This window comes from Aegilops tauschii, chromosome 7 (assembly GCF_002575655.3).
Source record: "Aegilops tauschii subsp. strangulata cultivar AL8/78 chromosome 7, Aet v6.0, whole genome shotgun sequence".
Classification (NCBI taxonomy): domain Eukaryota; kingdom Viridiplantae; phylum Streptophyta; class Magnoliopsida; order Poales; family Poaceae; genus Aegilops; species Aegilops tauschii.
In genome coordinates this window covers 527,489,018-527,509,599 of record NC_053041.3, presented here as the reverse complement: position 1 = coordinate 527,509,599, position 20,582 = coordinate 527,489,018, and the positions used below count along the sequence as shown (strand labels likewise).

Here is a 20,582-nt window from a genome sequence, read left to right as displayed (position 1 = left end):
GCCCCCCATCCGCACCCGAGCCGCCCCCAACCCCCGTCCCGTCAAACGCAAAGAAGACAAGCGCAGCAAGTAGGGTTAGGAGAGCCGGCGGCGGCGGCGGCGGCGGAAAGCGAGAGCTCCAGCGGGCCGTCGGGAGGAACCGGCCTCCTCGTCGGAGATGACGGGCAAGGCGAAGCCGAAGAAGCACACGGCCAAGGAGATCGCGGCGAAGATCGACGCGGCGACGACCAACCGCGGCGGGGGCAAGGCCGGGCAGAAGGACCGGCTCGGGCAGGAGAAGGGCGGCCACGCCAAGATGGAGTGCCCGCTCTGCAAGGTGACGGCCCCCGACGTCAAGTCGATGCAGATCCACCACGAGGCGCGCCACCCCAAGCTCCCCTTCGACCCGGACAAGATCAACAACCTGCACGGCTCCACCGCCGCCGCGCCCGCCGCGGCCGCCGTCGCCTCCACCTCCAAGCCCAAGCCCGGCATCCGCGGCAGCCTCAAGAAGACGGGGTAATCTAAACCCCCCCTACCCTACCCTACCTTGCATCCAAACCCCTCTATGGTCGTCCGCTCCGATCTGCCGTGGTCGTCGCCTGCATCTGCTGTCTTAAGTTTAGTACTGCCGCTGATGCTGCCGTTGCTGCTGCTCTAAAATATTGATGCTGTTGCTGCTGCTGATGCGTGTGGTGTGTCGTCGTGTGATAGACGCGTGATTTCTTTTCCCTGTATACTTGAGGCCGTGTGGCCTCATCGCCATGTTTAATTACCTGTCGCTACTCTAAGATGCTGGCAAATTGTTTGCTGATGTTAATGTCTAGTGGCGCTCGAGCGATCTGAAAAGATCTGCTGCCGATCCAGTTCCTCCAATTGGCGGCTAAAGTGCGTGAATCGGGGATTTGCGCTTGTGTTAGTGTCCTCGGTGCGCCGTAAGAAGTATTTTACCTCGTTGATTCTCAGCTATTGATGAAGCTGCCCCTTTTTAGCAAGGGAGGGATGTCGATTTCATACACAAGTCCATGCTTTAGAATGCTCAACTCTCCTTTTTCTTCGTGCCATGTGGTTCCTTATGCCATGTTCATTATGCATCATCGATCGATCGGTCAGAATTGGTATCCTGGGAGTATGGTTGATACTCCTGGTGGTATCACTGGCAGCCTTGCTGCCCTTAGTTTGATGATGAATGAATCTGCCATTGCAGCGATGAACAGAAATGAGGCCTCCACAGCTTCAAGCGCCTCTTCTAAGTCTCTGTTTGCCGTAGCAATGGATTGTTATGACCACTGTCTCGTTTGGTCGGTCGTTTTAAGATATTTGGTTGTCTTGTAATCGGATATATTATGCGCTCCAGAACATCTGGGATGAGCTAAACTGAGCCTAAATAACTGGTTGCTGTCAATTTGCTTGGTACCTAGAAGTGTGGCAACTGATGTTGGGGGATAAACACCTCAACTGAACGCTGCCCTTTATAACAATGATGAATAGTCTGGCGTTGTCGATGCACTTTTGTTATTGCATTGCCCACTGAAGAGGCATTGCAATGATGTGATATTATGATATGCTTGAAGCACGCCTAGTGACTTTGATGGCATGGAATCTTTGATGCTTGAAGCAATGGTGAGAAGTACTTTCCTACCATTTTGATTGAATGGAATTGATGCTGAAATTATGTCAGCCATGAAAGTAGTAAATTGTTACCTGGAGGTCGAAGGTCCATTCACTGGTGTGACTTTTCGTCTCCACTTAAACCTGGTGGCAGCTTTTTAAAACGAGCTTAACATTCTGTGTTACCATCACTGTAACTGCATCATAGCTCGCTTGTGTTTTGCATGTAGCAACATAGTGGTATTTTAGTTTGTGCATTTAACTGGAATCAGTACGCCGGAGTTCCCTTGGCGTAACCAGTGCTGCTTAAGGGCGGTGTTTGGAGCGCATAAATGTTGTAGGAATTGTGTAAGGCCCTGGAGGGGATTGAGTGGGATTTTGACTGTATGGGATTTAATCCTCCCAATCCATTCCAATCCCCTTCAAATCCTGTTGCAACCGAACAAGCCCCAAGTGGGATTGCCTATGCTGCGCTTTCTTCTTCCTCACCACAGCCGCTGCGTCCTCTCACGCTAGCTGTGCTGTCCCCATTTCTGGTGAGGTCATGGCGAACCCTTGCTGGTGGGTGGTGGCGCCGCAGCCTGTCTCTAAAAACTGTAGGAAAAATAACATGGCCAAGAACTACCTCCGTTCACAAATGGCATACGGAAGAGCAAACACACGAAAATTTGACTATATACATATGAATCAGAAAAAAGTTGGAACATCTCATAATAGTGACGAAGGGAGTAAGGGTGTGTTTGGATTGTGGCCAAAGTGCACCTTATCAAAATTTTGGACCCAAAGATTGGTCTTTGTTTGGATGGTTGCCAAATTTTTGGCATGCCAAATGAACTCTAGCCAACTCTAGTTCATTTTTCTTACCAATGTTGCCAAATCATGGGCAACCAAAACCTCAACCAAAATTTTGGCTAGCCAATGCTTTGGTGGGGCAACCTTGGGCACAAACTAAACATACCCTAAAACATAAGTTGGGCGACACAAGATGGTTTTGTAACCGTGCCAACAATTTACATAAGAGGGAGGCACATACAACAGAAGCAAAGTAAGAACACTCAAGCGGCCTGATGTGCCAAAGAATTTGGAGCTCCTACTTTGATTTTTCCAACTTATGCACTGAGCTCCAGACATAATTGCTTCGCAAGTATGGCATGACGGAAATTGGAAATCATAACAGAAGAACAGTTTGGCTTATACTGTATTGCAGCGTCGGTTCCCAGGCAGTAATAGAGGCTGCTGAAGCAGAAGATGAAATGCAAGTTAACAGCAGCAATCATGGCAGCCATATGCCAATTAAGCAATTACGATGATAACTAATGAACTATTAACAAGTTGGGTTGGATGAAGTAATTACCTTTGATCACTGAAGCTGTTCCTTGACCCGTGAAGACAACTGCTGAAACTGAACTATCATTGCACATTGTTAGCCAGTGCCAGTAGCATCTTCCGCGGCTGCTAGGAGAACGATAATTGCGACACATTTCCATTCCAGCTTATGTCGAGGGTATTTGGGTATGAGCCTTAATGATGCAACTTAATCCAATGGTAGAGAAGGTAACTACAAGCACTGATACTAATATACAACGTAATTCTGCTGCTGCTGTTCTGGAAAAAAAACACAGTGGAGTCTTCGTCTGAGTATCAGGGATCAATTGAGCTGGAATTTTCCTGTCTCTTGGGAGCTGGCGCATCCTCCACCTCCACAAGAAGAGGATTCAGATAACCAGACATCAGTATTCTCTGCGCCTCATTGTAACGGGCCCAAGTAACCAGGTATAGACCAGCAATGATGAAGACTCCTCCAATGAGGCTGCAGGTAGTGCACAAGGTGGGTATTTAGTTCTGCATAAATTCGTGGGAATTCTGTAGCCTATAAGTGAGGCAAACTAATCAAGAAAAGTCAAATTTCAGTAATGGTATACATGGAAAACAACACCAGTTTACGCCAAGCACCATTGCCATTATATCATATCATTTTGCTTGAAAGAGCACCAAGCTCAACCGATAAACACAATGCAAAATGACCAATTCGAATGACCCGAAACTTGACAACTCATGATGTGACAATGTTCAAATAATTCAAATAACACATAGGGTAGAGTGTTGGTTGGTCCATACCTTCCTAGATAGATTGGGGTACCAAGAAAAATAGTTGAGAGGATGGTAGAGCATGCTGGTTGGAGCGGATTGTAGAGGGCGACCAGAGATGGTCCAAGAATTTTGTTCGCCCAAGTCATGATTGCGTAGTTGAGACAAGACGCAACAACTCCCTGTTGGTGCAAGCAAGAAATGTGGTTAGAACAAGCTCGGAGAGGTTAGCACATCATAGCATGGTCATACAAGTTCTAATGTAATCATAAAGGGCGGCCATAGATTATTGTTCAGATACTCACAGCATATAGAACGGCTATGATTTCTGTCCCTGTCAGCGCCCACTCATGGAGCCCGTTGGTTGCAAAAACCCCAGTCAACACCATGAAGATGGTGGCAAATGAGTAAGAGTAGGCTGTCAAGGATAAGCTCGCAGGATATTTTACTAACACCGGGGCCTGGAATCAGTCACAGCAGAAAAGGACACAAATTCAGATATATGTAATTCTCATTAAGAGCAAAAAACTATCATGAAGCTAAAAACAAATCCCATTCCGCATTACCTGTATGACAAGATAAGCCCCCATGAGGAAGCAGTTGCCTAAGAGGCACAGGACACCAAGGTTCCAGGTTCCAAAACTGAACTGGAGCACGGCTGGCGTCAGCCACTGAGCAGGATAGGAACTGCCGCTCCATGACGCGTCGGCGCCGGCCAGCGCATTGGCGCCTCCGAGGCCGATCAGGGAGGGGCCTCGGTAGAAGACCATGAGGAGGGCGCCGAAGACGCACACGGCCGTGCCGACGACCTTGAAGACGCCGTCTCTGGTGAAGACGTGGATGACTTCGACACTGGAATAAGAACATTTTGGTTCAGCATTTGATCAGAATCCAGAAGTGTATCCGCGGCAATGGGACATTTCGGGGTTTGTTACGGTTCAGTTTGGCATTTTGCATCCAAGGCGATGTCAGAACTCTGAAACGTGTATGTGCATCCGTTGATTGATTGGTTGATTGCTCAGTGCTCACCCGACGATTGCGGCGAGGAGGAAGGTGAAGACGGGTATGGCGGGCTGGAACGCGGCGGCGTAGGAGGCGTTGGTGAAGCCGAGGCCGAGCAGGAAGAGGAGCTGGTTCCCGAAGATCCTGCACGCCGTCAGAATGTGACTCTTATTGCTCCATCAGGCATCAGCAGCAGCATGAGGACGAGGGGGAAAATTACCCGGTGAATCCAAGGAGCGCGAAGGAGCCGAGCAGCTGCGGGGTGACGGGGCGCCGCACCCTCCTGCGGGATATTCAGAATCCGCAGCCGAAGAGTATCAAGTCAAATTCGATGTCAATTCGTCCAGATCAGAGCAGAGCAGCCATGGGGTGAGGCGCCTAGCACGACGTACCTCTCTCGGAAGTAGGCGGCGGGGGCGAGGAGGGCGAGCGCGACGAGGTCGCGGTAGACGCAGAAGACGATCTGGTTCATGCCGACGTTGAGGACGGACTTGGTGAGGACGTGGTAGCCGCCGTAGGCGAGCTGCGTGAAGGCCATGGCCGCGTGCGCCCGCCACGCCTTGTCCTCCCACAGCCGCAGCCGGTCGCCGCCGCTCATCCCCCACATCGACGACGACCACCGCTGCAGCATCGTCGGCTCCGTCCCCATCCCCTCTCTCTCTCCTCTGTCTCTCTCTCGCTCTCTCTGCGCGCCGGCCGCTAGCCACTACTCCAGCAGCCTTGCTGGGCTCCGACGAGGCGACGACTAGGAGAAGCAAAACTCCAGATTTTTCGCCTGCGTGCCGTCGTGGCGGATTTATTGGGGGAAGGTATGCGGCCGGTGGCTGCTGGCTCCACGCACGCAACCTGCCCGTATGCAGGGGTTAGGATCCTCTGCAGTAGCACATCACATGCTGCAGTACGGTCGCTGCCATGAGTAGCGTGAGCTGTTCCATTTGTCTTGGGGAACGACTGAACGAAATCTTTGGGCCGGGTAAGCATATTCCATCCACGCACGCAACTACGCACCCACCGTGTGCTGTTCGGTGTGAGGCCTCAACGGAGCTGTCGTAGTGAGAGTGGCAGGTTCTTCGGCGCGATGTTGTGTTCCAGATTGGATAGGCTCTTCCGCGTTGTAGGTTGCTTGGCCGTGTTGTTTGTCTTTCGTATGATGTTTGTCTATTCTGGTTGTTCATAGCGAGTGTAGTTTCTTATAGAGAAAAGTATACTTTTCATCCCTCAAGTCTGGGCGAAGTTTAGATTTAATCCCTCAATTAGGAAACTGGATAACTCTTGTAACCGGACAAGTCTCGTCCCTAATCTTGATTTTGACCGGTCCCCGGTTTTAACCGGTCCATGCCAACGTGGCAAAGAAGACCCCAAAATTGACCTGTCCCGGTTCCTCTCTCTCTACTCCACCGCTCTCTCACGCAGCGTGTGCATGCAGGGAGCGCAAGGAGGAGCAAGCTATCGGCAGTGGTGATCTCAACAGCGTGAGGGCGGCCCCAGGAGATGGGAGATCACCGCTACTGACTTGCTCGTTGCCTTTGTGACCAGTTTGCTGGCCTGGGGCACCTCGTGGTATGGACCGTCTGTGGCGGCGCGTGAGCTACGGCGAGACCACGGCAGCGTTGAGTTGGTAGGCTCGGCGCTCTGGCATTCAGGGGAGCAGCCAACGGGAGTGAATTGCAAAAAACATCGACATTGAAGGCTAGGTTTGTAGGAATCACAATTCTACAGTTTTGTGCCGAAAACCACTAATTCTGAGGCTAATTTTTTGTAAAAACATTAGTCATCGGCTTAGGAGGTTTTGAGCACGATTATGACAGCGGGGTCCCACTTGACAGGGCGACGTGGCAAAGAAAAAGGCTACTTACACCCTGATACATTCATGATTTGCAAAAGAACCCCTGCAAAAAAAAGCAACCAGGTCCTCCGTGACCAACGTCTCCCGCTGGTCCGGTGGTGGACGCCGCCGGCCACTCCCTCTCCGGGCTGCCACCATTGAGAGCCGGGGGAAACGTGGCGTGAGGTCGGGATGGGCGTTGAGCGTCGCCGACGCCACTGCTGCTCGTGCCCGTGCGGCGGGCATAGCTACTCGCGCCCCTACGTGGCCGGCGCAACGGCTGCTCCATCCGGTGTGCCTCCCCGTCACCTCGCCGGCGCCAATGCAGGTGAGCAGCAAGGGCGGCGGCGGCTTGAGCTCCGGCCGCGGCGTGGCGCCCTCCCTCACCAGTCACCACGCCAACGCGGGCCAAGGAGCGGGGAGTGGGAGCCGGCGCTGACGCCAGGGAGCGAGGAGGAGGAGGAAACGAGCTCCTTGCGGAAGAACTTGGCACCGACGAGCTTTTGCGCGCGGAGGCGTTGAACTCCATGGTCAACACGCAGCCACCGCGGAACTTGCGGGGCGGCGGCGCGCAGCGACAGGTCCGCGGCGAAGGACTTGGAGGTAGCGACGGGCGGCGAAGGACTTGGAGGCAGCGACGGGTCCGGGTACTCGCCGGTGGACGTCGGAGGCGCGGCTGGACGCCGGGAACAAACCGGATGTGCACGCCGGGGCCGAGCTTGGCGGCTGGGCAGCAGGAAGACGATGCCAGATTTTGTCCTTTTTCTTTACTGCACGAACCTTATCCTCTTTGATCCTTTTACAATTTAGTCCATACTATTTTTTCTATTTGTGATCTGTTATACTGTGCCATGTCGCCCTGTCCAGCGGGACCTCCTGTCATAATCGTGCTCAAAATGTCCTAAGCCGGCGACTAGTGTTTTTGTAAAAAATTAGCCTCAGAATTAATGGTTTTGGGCACAAAACTGTAGAATTGTGATTCCTGCAAATTTAGCTTTCAATGTTGATGTTTTTTGCAATTGTGGCCAGTAAGACAATAGATGGCGGTTGCGTGCACAGATTGGCCACGGCGGGGCGCAGTTGGCGCGACAGCGCCAAGCATGGAGGCTACACAAGCAGGCGTGCCAAGTACGGTGAGCATGGCTTGAGCGAGCATGGCACGGTCATCGACGACGCGTGCTGGTGCTCACCAACCAGGCTCGGTCGTGCTTTGCTCTGGATGATTGCTCACCTCTAGGCTCTAGCTGATTGATTCACCCATCCGCCATAGACACGCACGTAAAGGACCTTTATCGCTTCGATCCATTCTGGCCACAACACACGTACGCATGTCACCAGTTGCACGAGTTGATGCATGCCCAAAAAAACGTATCGTCCATGTTCATGTTAAAGGGAGTGGCGATTGAGCCGTGCGCCAGTAGCGCTCGACGCGCGGCGCTGCAGCCTACAGACGGTGACGAAAGCGGCATGGTCACGGTCATTGTCGCCGACGTTCCGTGCAATGTACTCGAGTACATAACGCAGGACCGTGAGTCTGCCGACGCGTTTGCTGGAGTAAGACAAGGCCCCACGACAATGTGCGGACCAGCGACAAGAGGGCGACTAGCTAGCAGCGGCGAGACTGTCCAGATGGAGCACCGAGAGCGGCAACGGTTATGCTGGTGACGTGGATTTCGAAGCATTGTGGCACGGTTCCGGCTAGCAGTATAAGTGTCGGGAGCCATACGAGACCATATCGACGGCCTTGAGCATGGGAGCAGGCGCGCGCCAAATGTTCGATGGAATGCCCGGGTAGTAAGGAGGAACAAGAGCAACATAGGAGAGAAAAATAGCGCTGTGAATGAAAGACAGGTCAAAAACACGCTGAGTCGGCACCTATACTGGGTCAGCAGAGACAAGGGACTAAACTTGTCCGGTTTTATAGTTGAGGGACTAAATCTAGACTTCACCAAGAATTGAGGGATGAAAAATATACTTTTCTCTTTCTTATAACTGAAATTCTGCTTTCTATAATGGTATGGTACACCTAAGCGTACTCTCAGAAAAAAAGAAGAGTGGTAGGTTCGGACAGATTTAACAAACCGTCACCTTGCTTCTATCTCAGCCGTACACCAGCAAAGCAAGCTCTTGTCCCGGTTCCATGTCGTAGTCCGCGCTAGGAGCATCTTCATAGACGAGGTAGATGGAAAAAATAACGAACTTCTGCAACTTTGAGGCAAAAAATCCACCTTCAACAGATGATGTAGATGCCAAAATACTGACATCATCTTTTGCAAGAGATGTAAAATACAACATTCGAAGATGCAATTGCATCTTCATCTCCATGTGATGTAAAACAGTCGGTCGCGCACCCACCGCCCAACCAACTGCCTTCATTTTCCTTCCTTCCGCCCACCCGCCTGGGCCATGGCCGACTTCGATGACCCAGCCGCCTCCTCTGCCGCAGCCCCAACCACCTTCTTCGGTCCCGCCTCCGCCTTCATGCCGCCGTCCCGGCTTTGTCCCAATTGGCCGGTCACAGTTGCGCCCCCGGCGAAGAAGCCGGCGGGGTGCGGCGACGAATCCATGGGCGAGCAAAAAGGCGAAGCCAGCCGCAGTTGCTTTGACCGATTCGCTGCCGCCAGCGGCCGTGACAGCTGCATCCGGTCAAGGAACTCCTCTTCCACCTCTGTCGTCGCCGCCGACCATGGAGGGAGACGCGGCCACGCCCACGGCTACCGCCTCCAACGTGCTTGACGAAATGTCGCAAAGGTAAAAAAATTTTTTTTTCCTCGTGTTTGTTCTTTTAATTTCTGATAAGAATAGAATGTGAGGTTAATTATGACGGGAGGAGGAATGGGAAGTGCTACATGAACATGATGGGAGGTGCCATGAATGATGCATTTAATGGCAACATGGATGGTGGCTTCGGTGACATGGGCGGTGGCTTTGGTGGAACATGAGCGGCATGAGTGGTGGCTTAGACGGCAACATGAGTGGCATGGGGCTGGCTTTGGTGACAACATGAGCGACATGGGAGGTGGCAATGAAGGTGCTTCCTGTGGAGGTCGCAACATCGAGACTTCAACACACGAAAACGTCGACAAAGAAGCCATTGATGATGATGATGCCACCGCTCACAATGTGACAAGTCACAACAGAGAGGACGAAAATTGAGTGATATGTTCGATGTTATGTTTATGTGCATTTTAATTTGTTGGACCAAGAACTTTTGTTTAAGATGATGCACTTTTGGTTGTAGGATTTCAAACTTTGATTGATATGATGCACTTTTGGTTGTAGAAATCTAAAAAGTATTGCTCTTTTATGTTCAACTGCGGCTGTACAGTGGTTGTACAACGGTTGTACACAGCCGCGTGGTCGTCGGCCGGTTTTACATCTTCAATACGCATCATCTATTGTAGTTGGACTTTTACATCATCAATATACATCATCTGTTGGAGTTGACTCTTTTTTAAAGATGTAAAATGCATCTTTTTAAACCCACCATGTATTAATTAACTTAAATTCATACAATCATTCATTACAAAATTAGCCACACAGGATGGAACAGAATTAAAAACAATTCCATCAGACCTATTATCAAAACTGAACTTAGCAATCTCATGAGCCACCAAATTAGCCCTCCTATTGGTCTTGGATATCTGAAACTTCACCAATAGCTTCGAGGCATTGACCGGCTCCTTCTTTAGGTCGACAAGGGGTGACCTGTCAAAGCAATCTCTTGCAAAAACAGAAGCCACAGAAGAAGAATCAGTTTCCAAAATGATGGGCATGTCAAGAGTGATACCGATATACAAGCCCGATAGAGCCGCCCTAAGTTCCGCTTCCTCAGCACTATAGTAAGCTCCAATATAATCCCACGATGAAATAATAACTTGTCCACAATGGTTTCCGACAATCACCCCACACTCACAACTTTAACGGCCTCCACAAAACTTGCATCGGCATTAATATTGAAGAACTCTGAGTTGGGAGGCTTCCAAGAGATAGAATTCCTCTCCATAATGGTGGTTGGCTGAACTTCCCCCACCACTTGCTTACCTTTGTTGCACATCTCCACCTGCATGTTTGCATGACAAGACGAGAAAGATGCCCAGTAATTTTCTACAAAGCTCACAGAGGCCGAGATGGATTCCTTTCCCTTTCCAAAGATCAAATCATTCCTCAAATGTCAAGCTCTCCAGAACATGAATAACGTTTGCTCACGCACCGTCGGATTTAAGTGACCCAATAAAATAAGAAACCAGTCGGGCCCAGAAAATTTGAAGGTCTCTTCAGCCGGTAAATTCCACACTTCCTTCAAAGCCATACGAAACGTCCGAGCCTTGGGGCAACTCACCAATGCGTGAAAAATACATTCATCTTCAATACCACAAATCGAGCACGTACCTAGAATAGCTTGATGGTGTTTAACCCTGTTAACTTGAACTGCCAAACTATTAGAAGCAGCCCTCCATGCAAATATTCTAATTTTCTGGGGGACGTTAGCCTTCCAAATTATATTCCAGAGCCTCCTTTCCTCATTCTTGGCACCACTAGAGTTACCTGGATCAACCTTTGATTCCTGTAGATTCAGTACCAGCCTATACGCACTTTTCACAGAGAACAAACCACTTTTCTCATAATGCCAAGCAATAACATCACCTTCATTCAACCTGAGAATACGCAACTTTAGAATTTCCTCTGCATCATGAATATAGAAAAGATGCCTGATCAGGTTCTTATCCCAACTCCTAGACCCACTCATGAATAACCCGGACACCCATTTGATCCTAATTCTATTCTTTTTAGCAGATATTCGTAGGCCAGAATCCCTAGGGATCCAATTATCCCTCCAAATGTTTATACTAGAACCATCGACCACTCTTCATATGATGCCTTTTTTTAGCAGATCGAGTCCATGCATAATTCCTTGCCACGTAAGGGATGTTGCTTGAGGAAAAACCGTATCTATAAGATGCCCATAAGGATAATATTTAGCTTTCATCACCTTTGCACACAAAGAGTCCGTAAAAACCAATAAACGTCAAGCTTGTTTAGCCAAAAGCGTCTGATTAAAAATTCTGAGGTCACGAAAGCCCATGCCCCCTTCACTTTTTGGTCTCGTCATCTTATCCCAAGACACCCAATAAGTTCTCTTTCTATTCTCCTCATCGCCCCATCAAAAATTCCTGATAATCTGGTATAACTCATCACATAATGAAGCAGGAAATTTAAAGATACCCATTGCATAAACGGGAATAGCCTGAATAACAGACTTGATCTGGACACTTTTTGATGATGTATATTATACAATACCTAGTTTTACATCCCCAAATTTGCATCACCCTTATCCTCGACAATCATATTATGCAAAATGACATAACATGCCATCAGCTACCGCAAAGTTTCTGGTTCCAACATCATTGTAACTCCACGAACAATTCTCCAATGAGCTTGTTTTGACCGGTCAGTGATGATCCGCCGGTCGGGCCTTTGGGCCGGTCCGAGGCGCCTGACTCGACTGGAGATGCTCCTAACAGGGCATTTGTCGGATCGGTTGGTGTTGGCAAGCTTGCAAATAATGAGGAAGAATGATGAAGAGCGTTTGCTTCTTATCCGGTGAGATGGCATCTGGAAACGACGGCGCTTCATGGCAAATGCGTACGGCAGCAACCGGTGGGCCAATGGACTCTCTTCTCTACGAGTACCAACAGTCTGCTTCGTGTGAGAAAGAAAATAGATTCATGCAGTAGGCCCAGACGACGCCTTTCCCTTTTCGCATCATTTGGGTGCTGGATCCGATCATCTGAAAGCAAAGCACGAGGAGTGAATGGTGCAGCGACAAGGACACAGGCTGCTCGCCCCGTCGCATGCATGCACAGTACGATATTTTTCCTCATTATAATGGTTTTCCTTTTCGTAAGTACTCTCTTCGTGTCACAATACAAAAAGGTTTTCAACACTATATTAATGTAAAAAATGCTCTTATATTATGATGAATCCCAGAGATCAGCAGAAGAGACAGAAAAAAGAGCTCATCACAGGTACTCACTTCGTTTTTATTTAGTCCGTGTATTAAATTTGACCGAAGTCATTCCTTATAAAGTTTGGTCAAATTTACAGAAACAATATGAACATTTACAATAAAAAAATTGTATGATGTGAAATTATATTCAATGATGTATGTAATGGTATTGATTTGGTATTGTCTATGTTAATATTTTTCTTTATAAATTTTGTCAAAGTTTATATTCACTTCAGACAAAGCTAATATGCCGAGTAAGTGAAAAAGGAGGGAGTATGATCATGTCTTAATTAGGGTGTGTTTAACCACGCGGTACATCTGGCCAGCGACCTAAAAGCAAACAATGCAAATTCCGCAAAGAAAAAAGCGACCTAAAAGCAAACAATGCAAACATATGACATGGCCGAGCTAAAAAACTTCATAGGGGGTTGTAAGCTAGCCTTGCTATAGTTTTTCCTTTTGCGGGTAAAAAAAGTGTTGTCAATTTGTGATTAAAACCAAACACTGACTTAGCTTGAGGTGTGTTAATGCGTGACAAAATATGGCCGGAAGCACGAGGAGTGAAGGGTTGTTGGGTATGCATTTAGTACTGCCATATACTCCATTTGTATTAAATAAGTGTCGCTGATTTAGTACAAAGTTAATACAAAGTATCCATCTCAAATAAGTGTCGCTGATTTAGTACAAAGTTAGTACAAAATATACTAAATCAACGTCACTTATTTGAGACGGAAGGAATATATCCCTAGCAAAGATCAAGATCTCAACAATAAATTGAAGCTGGGCCTTCCAAGTCACCACACCAGGAACAACTAAGGCATGGTATAAGTTGTGACAGAAATCAAAATAGACATGTCATAAGGTTAAAACAGATAAATTGCATCACGAAACTGGGCCTTCCTGCATACCATTTTCTTTTCGGTATGTTATCATGTTATTAAGATATTTAATTTATTGAACAATATATAATACAACAAACACAACGATTAAAGGAGAAAACAGCGCATCAAAGCACATGTATGCTTCTAGTGCAGCCTGGCAGGGACAGTGGCTGGTGCTGTGAATCAACAGAAGATAGACATATCAAACACATAAAAGATTTTAAATGGATACCATTATATGGCACTCACTCCGTGCACTGTTATAAGATGTTCTGAATTGAATGTATATAGACGCATTCTAGTGTGTGCGTTCACTCGTTCCAATCCGTATGCAGTCTATATTGAAATATCCAAAACATTTTATAAGAATGAACAGAGAGAGTATACTGTAGCGATGACGGGAAGCACATGCCAATAAGTTTGGGATCGATCAATCGACTAGAGCTCGAAGCAGCAACACGTGCATATTTGATTTCCATAAAATTGATAATGTAGATAATTCAGAGTTTTGTGATGGGGAACTAGAATCACAATCATTACAATTTTCCCCAGATGTCTGAACTAAATTTGACAGCCACTTAATTGATGATAACTTGAAACAACTATCAAGTATCCAATATCTCATGCCCTAATGCTTTCATGGTCGAATAAAAAAAAATGAAACAAACTTTCATCTGTAACGGTCTTGTATCCCTCCTCGCCTAGTTCCATCAACAGTAAGAATTTTGAATTCTATGCAGTTATGCCCGATTTTATTTTTATGGTGTACACACAGGTGGAAGACCAATATGCTGCCTCATTTGGTGTAGAGGACATCCTCCCAAGGGTGACGGTACAGTGGTTGCTTGAGCCTCTTCTGGTCAAAGGTGTGCCTGTGAATCCAAGAAGCAGATTGGAAATGTGGAAAAAAAATAAAATGTAACTAGGGTAACAATAATGTACTACTACCTCCATCCTGGTTTATTGGTCCCCTTTGTATTTTGTGTAAAACTTTGACCAAAGATTTAACTAATAAGATATGAATGCATGTGACCAAAAATTATATCCTTGGATTCATATTTGTACATAGTTTTCAATGATGCTATTTTTGGTGACATGCATTAGCATTTTCATAGTTAAATCTAAGGTGAAAATTTGGCACAAAATACGAACGGGACCATTAAACCAGGACGGAGGTAGTATCTCCGTCCGGAATTACTTGTCACTCAAATGAATATATCTAGCACGCACTAAAATAGTGCTAGATGCATCCATTTGAGCGACAAGTAATTTGGGACGGAGGGAGTACTTAGCTACATTTATCATTGTAAAAGAGCGAGACTTACCCAATTAGGCCAATTGAACGTGCAAGCACAAAGAGTCCATTAAGATACCCAATCTCTATAATCTCGTCGATCTCTTGCTTGCTGAACATTCCACTCCCAGAAAGAAGATCCAAGAAAAGCGAGCCGATTGCGCCGTCAACATTCATAACCAAATTGTTGGCCTTTGACAGGGTGTAGGTCTCAACCTGAACAGCGTACTCCATGTACTTGACTGAAGGGAAGTGTGCGTGAGCATATTTCTGTAAAAGCTGCACTCGCTTGTCCCTGTTGTCTCTGCTTTTGATCCTAATAACGACATGCAAGTGAAATTTCAGAAAAGACAACAGCATAACTCAGAGCTTGTACATTAAAAACAATCAACTTATGTCTTAAGTCCATTTTCAGGTGCAAGTTTATTACGATGCCAAGGGGGTATTATACCTGTGACCAATCCCAGGGACACGGATTCCCTTCTTTTTCATGCCCTCAACAAATTCATAAGGCATAAGACCCTAGAATCAATTGATGTAGTTTATAAGATCAATTAAGAAACAAATGAAAACCAGAGCTGAGAATAAAAATAAAGGGATATGAAATAAGATGGCCCACCCTATCATATGCATCTTTGAAGTACCGAGCGGCGTCATCAATTGCACCACCAAATCGGGGGCCAATTGTCAACAATCCTGTGTTATTCCAACCATAAGTCTCAGAATGCTGTTATGTACATAATGGTACAGGTTCGCATGCATCAATTAAACAAGCTCACCAGATACCAGGCTGGAAACAAGGTCCTTTCCAGCCCTAGCAGTAACTATAGAATTGTGAGCACCGGATACACAAGGACCATGATCAGCGCAAAGCATCACGCATATCTGTCAGACATACGAAGAAACCTTATTAGGACCAAGTGAATCTCTAGATATAGAAGGGGGAAATTATCACAGCATGTTAGAGCTTTTGTAGGGAAGATAGACTATCCATGTTACATTTAACCCACAAATTACCTCAATAAATTGAGTACAATAACGAGGAAGGCTACGCTTGAACCACAAAAGAGAAATAACATCACCAACTCCATAACCCCTTTCAATAATAGTAGACATGGGCACACCAGCGTAGCAAGGTTCCTCACCTGCATCATACATATGCACATTTATTATTTTCGGGGAGAGAAAGCAGGGCAAAGGACAATTATCAAGCATATGTAGGATAACATGTTGACACCAATCTGACCTCTATCATCGGAGATAGTGGAGATAATGTGCGTGGGAGCTCGGACCTTCCCACTTTTGATGGCAGTGTTAAGATCCTCAGGAATGGGGGGAGGTGTAACCTCAGGGACAGGAGGAATATTTCCTTCCTCAACCTGCAAAAAATATATATAACCCCAAGCTTTGGTTCCCACTAAACATTCCCCAAAAAATACTTGCAAAAAACATCAGTCGTGAGGTACCAGCTTCTCGAATGTCTCCTTGATCACACTTTCAAGAGCTTCAAATGAAGTAGGGACAACTGCCCCAGCATCCCTTAGTGCCTGATTCTTAGATTGTGCGGATTCCAACTCACCACCGCTCTTCGCACCCTGTTATAATATCAAAATTAATAAATAAACTGCATCTGTGCATACTGAGTGTATTGTTCAGCTCACCGGAAAAGAGCACCAATTTGTTTACAACTTACAGCATGGCCAAACTGGACCTCAGATTTGAATAGACGTGCGCATGTCCCACTAACCCAAGCAACAACAGGTTTCTGAACCTTTCCTTGTTTCAAGGCCTCGACGAGCGAATACTCATCACTTCCTCCAAGCTCCCCAAGAACAACCATCATTTTAACCTAAAGCCAACAAATGAGATGTTGATACACCAGTGATCAGAATCCAGACTTGGGTTACAAGTAATGGAGGAATGGAATTATCATGAAAGCGTACTTGTGCGCCAAACAAACATTGTCCCAGAAATTTAAATGGGATAGCCCAAAGTTATCGTAAAGGAGTAGCCTCCGAAAGTTAGAAGACAAAAAGGATGTGACAAACGAACATGTAACAGTGACATCCTGTGGGTGTCCAATCATGCCAGAGAAGAAAAATATAATCGCAGGACACTTGTGTGACAAAGATGATGAATATTCATACACTACAGCAAGAAGGTTAACACTATCTATTTCTATATAGAGATGTTAAGTGTCAAACCTGAGGTATGTTATTAAAACGCAGAATGTGATCTGAAAGAGTTGAGCCAGGGAAAACATCTCCCCCAATTGCAATTCCTGAATGTGTTAAGAAAAAGTTAGCATGGGAGCATTATTCATGTGAATCAGTGAATGTGACATTTACATTTATTCACAAACAAGGTACCTTCATAAATACCATCAGTCACTCTTGCAATGGTGTTGTACAGCTCATTTGACATGCCACCCTATTGAAGTAATGGAAGTTCAGTTTGTAATGAGTATTCAAAATATACAGCTGAGAATATATACTAATCAGTCGTCAAATTAAAGAAGTGGAGTTCTGGAATGAAAACAAAGGGAAAGTCAGGAGCTCTCCACATTTTTCCAAATAAAAAGATAAAAGCTGAAGCATCATAATGCTGTTCTAAAGTTCGCTCCCCATATGTAAACAAAAAGTTGTCTTTACAGAAACAATGGACCGTTCTTTTTATTCTGTTACTTTATTTATGGACATGAATCATACAGAAATACATGTGATGAAGGAAGTAAGTTTATTAACAACGAATTGAAGCATACCGATTTAGACACAAAACCAACTGATCCGGGCCTGTACAGCTTGCATTGAATTATGTTATCAATGGTTCCAGCAGTATCACCAATCTTGAAAGCACCAGCCTGAACTCCTCCAACTGTTGCAGGTCCAATGATGACCTACAAATAACACTAAATCACTTAGCAAAAATAAACAATAAATATGCAGGCCACTGTCAGCCTGCATTACCAGAAAAAGCAAATGCTCTCAAGCTCACAAGCCATCATTTAGTTTACAAATGTATCTATAAGGATATACTCCTTCACTAATTAATACCCCCTCCATCCCAAAATATGTATCTATAAGGAGTACTAACTTTGTACTAAAGGTAGTACAAAGTTGAGTCGCTTATTTTGGGACGGAGGGAGTATGAAATTCTCTTACTCTAAGCACTTTATGATGAGAACCGGTGATCACACCCAAACTTAAAAGCAGTAATTCCATGTAAAATATAATCCATACCTTGTTGTTAGCACGTGCATAACTAATTAGCTGCTTTGCGTCTGATTCAGGAACTCCCTCTGCTATAATGGCTACAACTCGGAGAGTTGGCTGCTTCAAAGCTGACATTGAAGAAGCAGCCGCACTGCAGATTTAGAAAATACAGTGAAATTGTAGTTGCTCAAGATCATGCAGTATTTCTCAGACAGATTATCAATGCTATAACTAACCTCCGGAAGGATGCAAAGTTGATAAACACATCCGCAGTTGGGTGTGCATTGCAAGCAGCTTCAATTCTACAAAATATACATGAATAGATAAATTGTTCACACATGAATATTGAGCTAGCAAACTGCTAATGTAATATCCCTCCATCTGAAATAAGAACCGCACTCTTGTTCAATCAAACAAGATAAATGAGGGAGCAGAGAGCTCACGTAGGATGAACTGGAATAGCAATTTCTTCTTGTCCAAAAAACAGTTTCTGGAACCCATCAGAACCAGGATTGATGATTCCAGCAACAGAAGGTGTTTCTCTCCCTATCAGGCAGTGCAAGTTCAGTAAGAAAGAAGCCAAACAGAAACACTATACAATCCTTTTAAACCAATGATGATAGGGAGAATATATACCACAGAGGAAGTCAAAATCAAGCATCCGCTGGATAGGAAGTTGCTTATAATTATAGAATAGCGCTTGGGTGGTTTTCGAGAAAATTTGACCAGTCGCCATGATTTACTTCCCCTGAAAATTAACAGGTATTAGCCCATGATAACCACAGTAATAGCTACTATTCAGAAAACCATAAATCGTAAGCCCCCTACCCTACAAGTCATCAAAGTACCAGAATAGAATGAAAGAAATGTTGATATGATATGTCAAGCATAAGCCCAGCATCCAACACGATAACTAGACAAAAACTAGAAAAGCATAAACACCTAGCATAAAGTTCATATTCATGTCAAATTCACCCAAAAGTGACCAGGCACTTGGTCCAAGTGACATTTCATTCCCAAACCTAGTGTCAAATCACTGTTGTGAATACTGCTAAAACAGGACACTCCGAGAATCTAATCTAAGGGATTAGATTGCTTGATCCGGCTATAAGTATACCATAGAAGGAGGCTGGCATCTGCACACTGCACCTGATCTCAAACACGATGCACCAGCATATTCAGTTCACTACTTCTGGCGACTAAATCAGGATCAAGTTGTCTGATCCTCAAAACCAATAGGATATAAAGTTGTTGAGAAGATCTGAGAAGAAGACCGGATCTCAAGCAAACATGACGCACGAGCACATTTCATTCCACAATCGCCCAACTACTTGAATGTTTAAACTATGTTCGCCCCTCCAAGAGAAGATTCGAATCCACAGTAAAAACTAGAGTAGTATACTAAGTCTGCGCTTGCATCAAGATCCCTAAAGAGCAGTTTATAGCAGCGACTAAAAAAGGACCTTAACACCTGGACCTGGGCTGACCAAATGGATTTGCGCCAGAGCCCCAAACCGACAAAACACACACGACAAGGCAGCAACCTGCCAAATACGAAGCAAAACTCGCGCCACAGGGGGGGCATTTCTCGGTCGAATTCGGATCAAACGCAGCAAGCAAGCAGCAACCCGTTCCCACCCAAAAAACTCAAAACACGAGGCGCGAGACACCGCGGGATCCCGCTGGCTGAGCGGCAGATCCGCGGCGCCGGGGGCAACACCCACCAGCTGTTCGACGAAACTCCGCAGAGAGCAGAATGCTAGAGGAGGCAGTGCGTGGGAGTGGCAGTGGGTGCATTCATGTGTGAGCGACGGGCGAACCTTCCGAGGCGAGGCGAGGCGGGGGCGGAATTGCTCCGGGAGGGGAGGAGGGAGCTGAGGGGCAGCACAGGCAGAAGGATTTATGGTGGCGGGAAGCAGATGGGAGGTACGCCGCGTGCAGGTAGAGGTAGTTGGCTGTTCCGTTCTGGTCGCGCACATGGGCCTCCGGGTCTGTGGCAACTACCTCGAATGATGGATGCGGGAATCCGTCGCAATCTACTACTCTACTCTACTTCAGTCAGGTTTCGTCGTACTACTCAGCCATCGAATCCAACGCGAGACGCCACGGGATCCCGCCAGCCGCGGCGCCGGGAGGACGACCACACCCGACCCACCAGCTGTTCGACCAAACGCCGCAGAGGGCAGCAACAGCACAGGACTAGCCAGAGGCAGCGCGTGGGAGTGGGTGAGCAGACACGGTTGGCGTCGGCGAACCTTTCGAGGCAAGGCCAGGAGAAGCGGCGGCCGGAATTGCTCCGGGACGGGATTGATTTCCGGCCTCGGGGAAGACGGGCAAGACAGGGGAGGCGCAGGGATTTATGCGCGCGGGAAGGTGGGAAGTAGGCGGCGGCGCAACCGCACCGCACGCGCCTGGCGCTCTCCTCCCGCGACCCCGTCGGCGCCGCGCCGGCCGCGGCTTGCTCGCCTGCGCCGCCACCTCCGCAGCCCTGCACTGCCCCGGACTGCTCTACCGCCCCCCCGCCTCCCGACGCCCCGCGGACGCTGGCCGCTGGGCCGCTCGCCCCGTGCTCCGCCGCCCCCGTCGGGGAGTCCATGCCGCTGCGCTGGGCGACTTGGCGGAGGATGAGGACTCCACCGCTGGCCGTCCCACCGTCCGGCGCACACCTCCGGCTCGCCGG

At 47.1% G+C, this 20,582-nt stretch overlaps 3 protein-coding genes across 6 annotated transcripts; 1 reads left to right on the top strand and 2 right to left on the bottom strand.

Annotated features, from left to right (window-relative positions):
- Positions 1 to 4: 4 nt before the first annotated feature.
- LOC109782167 (protein METHYLENE BLUE SENSITIVITY 1) lies at positions 5 to 1,555 on the top strand. The gene is made up of 2 exons (XM_020340763.4): positions 5 to 498; positions 1,187 to 1,555. The coding sequence occupies exons 1-2, from the start codon at positions 158 to 160 to the stop codon at positions 1,200 to 1,202; spliced, it is 357 nt and encodes a 118-aa protein (XP_020196352.1). The 5' UTR covers positions 5 to 157; the 3' UTR covers positions 1,203 to 1,555.
- Positions 1,556 to 2,257: 702 nt separating this feature from the next.
- LOC109782166 (WAT1-related protein At3g45870) lies at positions 2,258 to 5,646 on the bottom strand. 2 transcript variants are annotated; one of them, XM_020340762.4, is made up of 8 exons: positions 5,073 to 5,646; positions 4,901 to 4,963; positions 4,708 to 4,824; positions 4,245 to 4,530; positions 3,984 to 4,139; positions 3,709 to 3,860; positions 2,945 to 3,400; positions 2,258 to 2,826 (listed from the first exon to the last, which is right to left on the bottom strand). In XM_020340762.4, exons 1-7 carry the CDS (start codon positions 5,327 to 5,329, stop codon positions 3,232 to 3,234), a joined length of 1,200 nt encoding a protein of 399 aa, XP_020196351.1. In that variant the 5' UTR covers positions 5,330 to 5,646; the 3' UTR covers positions 2,258 to 2,826; positions 2,945 to 3,231. The 2 variants fall into 2 exon arrangements, with proteins under 2 accessions (XP_020196351.1, XP_020196350.1); XM_020340761.4 differs by having other exon boundaries at positions 2,258 to 2,823; positions 5,073 to 5,633.
- Positions 5,647 to 13,835: 8,189 nt separating this feature from the next.
- LOC109782165 (ATP-citrate synthase beta chain protein 1) lies at positions 13,836 to 20,176 on the bottom strand. 3 transcript variants are annotated; one of them, XM_073504994.1, is made up of 17 exons: positions 20,158 to 20,176; positions 18,539 to 18,650; positions 18,346 to 18,448; positions 18,139 to 18,204; positions 17,930 to 18,053; positions 17,452 to 17,586; positions 17,060 to 17,120; positions 16,895 to 16,971; positions 16,384 to 16,539; positions 16,157 to 16,285; positions 15,937 to 16,069; positions 15,708 to 15,835; positions 15,470 to 15,575; positions 15,310 to 15,386; positions 15,142 to 15,212; positions 14,722 to 15,006; positions 13,836 to 14,268 (listed from the first exon to the last, which is right to left on the bottom strand). In XM_073504994.1, the coding sequence occupies exons 2-17, from the start codon at positions 18,636 to 18,638 to the stop codon at positions 14,193 to 14,195; spliced, it is 1,827 nt and encodes a 608-aa protein (XP_073361095.1). In that variant the 5' UTR covers positions 18,639 to 18,650; positions 20,158 to 20,176; the 3' UTR covers positions 13,836 to 14,192. The 3 variants fall into 3 exon arrangements, with proteins under 3 accessions (XP_073361095.1, XP_020196349.1, XP_020196348.1); XM_020340760.4 differs by lacking the exon at positions 20,158 to 20,176 and adding an exon at positions 19,723 to 20,010; XM_020340759.4 differs by lacking the exon at positions 20,158 to 20,176 and adding an exon at positions 19,627 to 19,768.
- Between the last annotated feature and the right edge of the window lie 406 nt (positions 20,177 to 20,582).

Excerpts from the sequence above, each read along its gene's own strand:
- LOC109782167 (XM_020340763.4), top strand. The coding sequence starts at position 158 with ATGACGGGCAAGGCGAAGCCGAAGAAGCACACGGCCAAGGAGATCGCG.
- LOC109782166 (XM_020340762.4), bottom strand. The coding sequence starts at position 5,329 with ATGGGGACGGAGCCGACGATGCTGCAGCGGTGGTCGTCGTCGATGTGG. Across the intron at positions 4,825-4,900 it reads GCGCTCCTTGGATTCACCGG|GATCTTCGGGAACCAGCTCC; the intron begins GTAATTTTCCCC and ends GACGGCGTGCAG. Across the intron at positions 3,401-3,708 it reads ACCCCAATCTATCTAGGAAG|CCTCATTGGAGGAGTCTTCA; the intron begins GTATGGACCAAC and ends CACTACCTGCAG.
- LOC109782165 (XM_073504994.1), bottom strand. The coding sequence starts at position 18,638 with ATGGCGACTGGTCAAATTTTCTCGAAAACCACCCAAGCGCTATTCTAT. Across the intron at positions 16,286-16,383 it reads AGGTCCAGTTTGGCCATGCT|GGTGCGAAGAGCGGTGGTGA; the intron begins GTAAGTTGTAAA and ends ATATTATAACAG. Across the intron at positions 15,213-15,309 it reads TCAAAGATGCATATGATAGG|GGTCTTATGCCTTATGAATT; the intron begins GTGGGCCATCTT and ends AATTGATTCTAG.